Here is an 8302-nt window from a genome sequence, read left to right on the forward strand (position 1 = left end):
CAATATACATCTATTGGTACTTTTTTGCCATCATTTGCCCTGCATGGCACAACATCATCTGGCATAAGCTGAAAGTCCTCCCACTTTTCCTTCAACTGCTCCAGGTCCAGGTAAAAGCCAAAAGAGGAAGTATAATTGACAACACCACTATAGTCCAGGTCATCCTTTTTAGATGGATCTAACACTGCAAGATTGACCAACACGTCACTGAAAAAATGGAAATTTATCCATCATCTTCCTGACAGAAGCCTCATAAATCCTCTGACAGAGGAGAAGAAGACCTGGACAGTTTTTGCGTCCAGGTCTTCCTCTAGCTCCACCAGGCGAGATCTGACTGCAGGCCCCACTGCCAGCTTGTCATTGGACTGCTGCAGCTCCTGGTTGCCCACATCAAATTCCCTAAGGTTCCTGCAGGACTTGACATGCTTCAGCTCCAAGAACTTCACAGCAAACTTCCGTAGAAGTCTGTCCATCTCGGGGAGGAGACTGCCAACCATGCAATCCTCCCCTTGAAAAAGGATGTTAAACTGATTGAGCACTGGCATAGTGTACTGCAGGAACAACAGTATCAGCTCAGTCAGGGGTTCCTGTAGCCTGTCATTTATCGACTTGACTTTGCTCGGTTTCTCAATATCTTTATGACTGGCAAAGTAGCTTCGCAAGGCCGGCAGTTGGCTCAGCAGGCAGTTGCAGACTTTCTCTAGGGACAGCCAACGGGTAGGACAGTGCTTCAAGATCTGCTGCTCCTCTATCTAGAATTTAATGTAGAACAATTAATTGAGAAAAAGCTGGAAGACTACCAGAAGAAAATCTCAAATATTCCTTATGTTTTAGTAATACGATAGGTCTGTTAGCTAACCTCTGTAAACTGCTGAAATTCTTTGAAGTCCTGAATGCATTTTGAGCTGTGGTAGAAAAAGTAGAACACATCCACCAGAAGGTCATCTACTTTAAATGGCAGCGCCTTCACACCGGCCTTCACACAAAGATTTGCCAAATGACAAATGCAACCAATGCTGAAACAGAAACAACAGTAGAATAAGTACAGTACTGGAGTACTATTCTGATAAAATTTTGGTGCATGTTATTATATATACATATATTATATATATAAAATGTATCAACTTATGACACATGAAACATACCTAAAAAATCTTGGGACTTTTTGCTTGGAGCCTGGTCAAAACAGAATCTTTCCTGCCAATCATGGTGTTGCAATTGTCACTTGCAAACCCAACCATGTTGGCCCAGGGGATGTAATTTTCACTGAAAATATGCATTAGTGCTCATTTTGTAATTATAAAAGTTACAAAGGTATTTATAATATTATACATATTACTACACACTTCCAATCGAGATTGTTAAACAGGTATACAGATTTAGCAAACTGGCACACCGTTTTACAATTTAAAGAATAAATTCTTACCTCATGAAGCTGTCAACAGCTTCAAATATCGTTGAAGCTTTACCAGAAGCAAGTTCTGGTAAATCCAGCATTCTGGTTTTTACACAGACATCTTCAAAAATGCGTGCCAGAATGACCAAGTGCTTGGTGCTGTTTCTGTCCTTGCTCTCATCTATCATAAGGCTAAACGGCTGCTGGCGCATTTTTTTGACGACAAGATTTGTATAAGCAGGGGCTAAACTTCCTTTGACAACCATGGTTGTCTTCGTTTGTTTGCATGCAAAATCCTGGGTGAACAACAAATGAATAAAAGGTTAGGTCTACGTACATAACTGGCAAGTACAGATTATTTTCCTGGTCAATAAAAGAAAATCAGAGCACGACAAACATGTAGATGGTGTTAAATTGCTTTCATTCCCTACTACACATTTAAGAGACAGGTTACCAATGGTCATTACCACCATTATTCTTCATTCAATACTTTTCCAGTTTACTGATGACTGATGGTAGTAACAAGTGTTGGTCATCTGTGTCTACATATCCTCCTGGGAACAAAGAAAAAATGTGTCTCTCAATTTCTCTTTTGTTGTGATTTCCTTACTAGGTAGGGTTAAAAAAAAAACAACTTACAATTTAGATTTTTTTTTTTAAAAAAGGATGCACTCTTTACAAGACACCAGGATTCAAGTGAATAGCTTGAAAGAGTAAGAGGGTGTGCACGTAAAACAAATGTCAACTACAGAGGACACAAGTGTATGGGTTGGTTCTCAGGAGGATAAAATGTCTATCAGCAATTAAAATGTTTAGGGAAGCGAAATCGCCGGGTAACTACAGTTGCCATTGTATAAACGGTGCCTCCCAGTATCACCTCCCTAAATTATCATGATAATGGAGGAAGCTTTCCTACATGCAAACAGTAAAACTTAAAAAAAAAAAAAACCACACACAAATGCTTACCTGTGCAGTCTTTGAATCAGGAAACATTTTTTCATTAGCTCTGAAAAATGGTCCACAAATCGAATATAGTTCCGTTTCATTGGGCATGCGTGTTAGGACTGCTCAACCACAAATCAATGACCAAGAAAACCACATGCAACTAGAAAACCATAAATCAAAAATAGTTCCATTTCATTGGGCATGCGTGTTTGAAAAAATAAATGGAGGATGCTAAGAAAATTTTCTCGGAGTAACGGAAAAAATCTCGGATGATGCAAAATGTAATTTTCCCGTATGAAAATCAGTGTACGCCGTATTAGCCAAAAAAATTGCATTTTCCCGTACAAAATATGGGGAAACCGTATAAGTTGACATGTAGGCGTTCCTCAATGTAAAATTGCAAAGAATTTGGGGATCACATCATCTATGGTACATGATTTCATTAAAAGATTCAGAGAATCTGGAGAAAGCTCTGTATGCAAGAGACAAGGCTGAAAACTGACATTGGATGCCTGTGGTCTTCAGGCCCTCAGGAGACACTGCATTAAAAGCAGACACATGTCTGTAGTGGAAATCACTGTATGGGCTCAGGAACACTTCAGTAAACCATCGTCTGTGAAAACAGTTCATTACTGCATCCACAAATGCAAGTTAAAACTAGATATAAACAATATCCAGAAACGCTGCCAGCTTATCTGGGCCTGAGCTCTTTTACGATGGACTGAGGCAAAGTGGAAAATTGTCCCAAGGTCTGACGAATCTGACGAAAATTGTTTTTAGAAATCATGGACACCACGTCCTCCAGGCTAAAGAGGAGAGGGACCATCCGGATTGTTATTAGTGCACAGTTCAAAAGCCAGCATCTGTGATGGTATGAGGGTGCATTAGTGCACATGACATGGGTAGCTTGTACATCTGGGAAGGCATCATTAATGCTGAATGACACGTTTCAGAGCAATATGCTGCCATCCAGACAAAATATTTTTCAGGGAAGGCCTTCCTTCTTTCAGCAAGACAATGCCAAACCACTTTCTGCACATATTAAAACTGCCTGGCTCCATAGTAAAAGAGTCCGGGTGCTAAACTGGTGTGCCTGCAGTCCAGCCTTGTCTCCCATTTAAAACATTTGCCACATTATGAAGTGCAAATATGCCAAAGGAGACCCCGAACTGTTGCGCAACTGAAACTGTATATCAGGCAAAAATGGGACAACATTTCTCTTTCAAAACTACAGCAACTGGTCTCCTTAGTTCCCAAATGTTTCCAGAGTGTTGTTAAAAGTAGAGGTGATGCAACACAGTGCTAAACATGCCCCTGTCCCAACTGTTTTGAAATGTGTTGCTGGCATCAAATTCAAAATGAGCATATATTTTTCAAAAAATAATAACATTTCTCCATTTCAACATTTGATAAATTGTCTTTGTACTATTTTCAAAGAAATGTAGGGTTATCATGATTTGCAAATGATCACATTCTGTTTTTATTTACAGTTTACACAGCATCCCAACTTTTTTGGAATCGGGGTTGTACCACAGCAACCTCTGTTTCTCTGCACAGGAGATCCATCTGCACTGAAAATCCCTTGGCTGTATAATCTGCTACTGTTGTAAACACGTTACAGTGCTACCCCCACTGCCACTAGCATCTTTGCAACTTTTTGACAAACATCTACATGATGTGCACATCTGTGAATCACTAACCCTTTTGCACTATGTTACTGGAATGGCATGTGACCAGGTGATGGGTGTTGTAGGGGTGCACTCACTACACCACCACTCGCAGACAAGGCACACATCTTACCGTACATGATGTCTCACCTGGGGAGATCCCTGCAAAAGCACAGCTGATCCTCAAATCTGTATTTCTGCTGTCACATGAAACTAAACACAAGAACTGTCTATCATGTGACTTTTTCACTATTTTTGTATTTTGTATAAGAGAAAATGTACAGGAAATATTGTCTGGGAGACAGGCACCAGCATATAGCTAATGAAACACCATTATCTTTATACTGTGCGTTGGCAGGAATCATGTTGCATTTGTTTTTATTTTTTCTGTTCCTAAGAGCCATTAGTATATGGAATGCCAGATAATTTCTCATCGAATCTTATATATTGTTCTTTTTCTTTGTGTGTGTGTGTGTGTGTGTGTGTGTGTGTGTGTGTATACACACACACACACACACACACACACACACACACACACACACACACACACAACACATTTATTTATTTATTTATTTATTTATTTATTGCCCTTACCCTCCCGCACAAATTGATGGACGAAAAAATAGGTTCATAGAGCCCAGGGGGTATCACCCTGTGATTAATTACCAAGTAAATCAAACCAAACCCATTTGGCTTTTGTTATATACAGTACAGTGTACAGTATCTTGCAAAAGTATTCATCCCCCTTGGTGTTTGTCCTGTTTTGTTGCATTACAAAATGGGATTAAAATTGATTTTTGGAGGGTTAGCACCATTTGATTTACACATGCCTACCACTTTAAAGGTGAAAATTGTTATTTTATTGTGACACAAACAATAATTAAGATGAACAAAAAAACAGAAATCTGGAGTGTGCATAGGTATTCACCCCCTTTCATATGAAACCCCTAAATAAGAGCTGGTCCAACCAATTCACTTCATAAGTCACATAATTAGTTGATTAAGATCTACCTGTGTGCAATCAAAGTGTCACATGGTCTGTCACATGATGTCTGTATAAATCAACCTGCTCTGGAAGGACCCTGACTCTGCAACACTACTGAGCGAGCAACATGAAAATCAAGGAGCACTCCAAACAGGTCAGAGACAAAAGTTGTGAAGAAGTATAGATCAGAGTTGGGTTATAAAAATATCCCAAACTTTGAATATCCCATTAAATCCATTATAGCAAAATGGAAAGAATATGGCACCACTACAAACCTGACAAGAGAAGGCCGCCCACCAAAACTCACAGACCGGGCAGGGAGGACATTAATCAGAGATGCAACAAAGACACCAAAGATGACACTGACGGAGCTGCAAAGATCCACAACAGAGATGGGAGTATCTGCCCATAGGACCACTTTAAGCCGTACACTCCACAGAGCAGGGCTTTATGGAAGAGTGGCCAGGAAAAAAGTCATTGCTTAAAAAAAAACATTTGGAGTTTGCCCAACAGCATGTGGCAGACTTCCCAAGCACATGGAAGAAGATTCTCTGGTCATATGAGACTAAAATTTATCTTTCTGGCCATCATGGGAAATGCCATGTGTGGTGCAAACCCAACACCCTGAGAACACCATTCCTACAGTGAAGCATGGTGGTGGCAGCATCATGCTGTGGGGATATTTTTCATCTGCAGGGACAGAAAAGCTGGTCAGGACTGAAGGAAACATGGATGGCACTAAATACAGGACGATTCTGGAGGAAAGCCTGTTTGAGTCAGCCAGAGGTTTGAGACTGGGACAAAGGTTCACGTTCCAGCAGGACAATGACCCTAAACATGCTGCTACAGCTACACTGGAGTGATTTAAAGGGAAACATTTAAATGTATTGGAATGGCCTAATCAAAGCCCAGACCTCAATCCGATTATGAATCTGTGGCATAACTTGAATATTGCTGTACACCAAAGCAGTCCATCTAACTTGAAGGAGTTGGAGCAGCTTTGCCTTGAAGAATGGGCAAAAATCCCAGTGGCTAGATGCGTTAAGCTAATACAGACATACCCCCAAGAGATTTGCAGCTGTAATTGCAGCAAAAGGTGGCTCTACAAAGTGTTGACTTTGGGGGGTGAATACTACACTCTAGATTTCTGGGGGGGTTTTCCATCTTAATCATTGTTTGTGTCACAATAAAACAACAATTTTCACCTTTAAAGTGGTAGGCATGTTGTGTAAATCAAATGGTGCTCACCCCCAAAAATCCATATTAATTCCAGCTTGTAATGTGACAAAACAAGACAAACACCAAGGGGGATGAATACTTTTGCAAGACACTGTACAGTATACGGATGTGCATATAGACTTAATACCATGAAACTATGATGTTTTTTGACTAGGTTATCCTAACTGTGAAAAAAATTCCAACTGTAGCACCCCTGCATGAATAAATAAAAAATTTAAACATGTTAAAAATGTATTTTTAGAAAGTTGAAATGAGGATCATCTGTGTACAGTATATTATGATAATGTGTGCATTGCATTAATAATAAAATGTGTATCTGTGCTCTGTCTATAGCTGTGGATAGAGACAGAGGAGGAGAGTGATGTGAGGAGCTGCCCGCTGTGCCAACTCATCTTTCCTGTTGGTTACCCTGATGATGCCCTGATCAAGCACATTGACTCACACTTGGAGAACAGCAAGATCTGACCCAACAATCTACACACTCTCCCTTAAACCCACTTTAACACCCAACAACTGTTCCAACAGCTTTAGCTGGACGATTTAAAATGAAGGGGAGAGTAAGCCAACTGAGATAAGATCCTCATAACCTGAGGATTAACACAGATTTACAGTATGGTAAAGTCTAAGGTTATAAATAGAAATGGCACTAAGAGATAAAAGTTTCACAACACCTTCCAAACACAGTGTTGGCTTAATTTAATTCTTTCAACTGTTGTCTTTTTTGATATCAAGCTAAATCTCAGAGTTGTTACAGGCTGACTCTCCTTAGCAGACAATAAAACAGTCATATACAGATACACCGCAATAACCACAGTGTTCGTCTGGCTCTGGGTGGGCTTATTAAAAAAAAACAAACAAACAAAAAAACCTATATATTATTTCCGTACTGGAGAATGCTGTGCAGGCTGTTTTCTTTTATTTTAAACGATAGCTTCCACGATCCTTCATTGCTTATTCCAGGCCTGTCCACAAAGGTGCATCCAAAAGCCACACAGTTAGTTAAACTTCATAATGAGTGATTGAAGACTGTGTAAATTTTGAGAAGATGGTGTCCTGCAGGGCAGGACATCATGACCATTGTAAAAGTGTCAATATAGTACCCTGGGTGATGACTACCTTTGTAAGTGGATCTAAATTTCAGCATTTATACGAACCCTTAATATCCGATTTATCTTCACAAATGTTACTAACCCTAAGGCAGTATAGATGTTATTTATTTTTAATATTACCAAATGCCTTTCTTAATTATATCTTAGATTGCTAGACTGTCCCTTTAACAAAACTATACATAGAGATGTATGTAGTTCATAATATAATACACATAACTTGTCAACTTGGAACTGCATCTATTATTTGTCTTCCTGTATACAAAGTTCTTGAATGAAGAAAATTAAAGAGCATTACCAGAACAAACATCAGATGCTGATACCTAACTAATGACCAATGAATATCATACTGGATCATATTAATCAGACTTGTGAGTAAGAATGGTCTGAAGGCTTTGAGTTCCTAGACTAACAAGACTAAATATGATATTGCATTTTTTAAAAATATAGCATAAATATGATTTTCACTGTTATTTCAAATATTACACAAACATAACCTTTTTCCGAAACAGTCAGCACTCTGACACTGACTCATTTTCCAGTGAACTAAACAGTGGAGAATATGGCTGCATCTAAGATCTACTTGACAAAATAAGGATCCTTTTTATGACCAAATTGCAGAGCTGTTGTATCAAAATGCTTTACTTTTTGTACTATAAATGTACTTGATCTGTATTTAAAACTATTTACGTGTATGAAATTGTAAAATCTACTATGTATATAGATAGGCATTTTGAAAGCTCAGAGGAGAGAAAATAGCTTGCTGAAAAGCAAAAGGAAAGTTTGTTAACTAAGAATTACATGCATTGTTTTAATTCAACCCTGGAGGCAAAGACTAGAATACAGTACGTTATGTTAATTAGCTACATTTCTGGCTACTCGCTCTAGTGTGTCCTGTACTGTGAACTCTTTTTGCAATTTCTATTATCATTGTGAATAGCCAGGACACTCAATATCCCAGTGA

General features: G+C 39.0%; 1 protein-coding gene across 1 annotated transcript in view; it reads left to right on the plus strand.

Moving 5' to 3' along the window:
* Positions 1-8020, plus strand: part of tbkbp1 (TBK1 binding protein 1) — a 49278-nt gene extending 41258 nt beyond the window's left edge. Inside the window, exon 9 of the mRNA XM_060939894.1 lies at positions 6566-8020. Coding sequence (XP_060795877.1) covers positions 6566-6697 — 132 coding nt within the window. The 3' untranslated portion in view covers positions 6698-8020. The remainder of the gene's footprint in view (positions 1-6565) is intronic.
* Positions 8021-8302: the final 282 nt, after the last annotated feature.

This window comes from Neoarius graeffei, chromosome 14, assembly GCF_027579695.1.
Source record: "Neoarius graeffei isolate fNeoGra1 chromosome 14, fNeoGra1.pri, whole genome shotgun sequence".
NCBI lineage: Eukaryota > Metazoa > Chordata > Actinopteri > Siluriformes > Ariidae > Neoarius > Neoarius graeffei.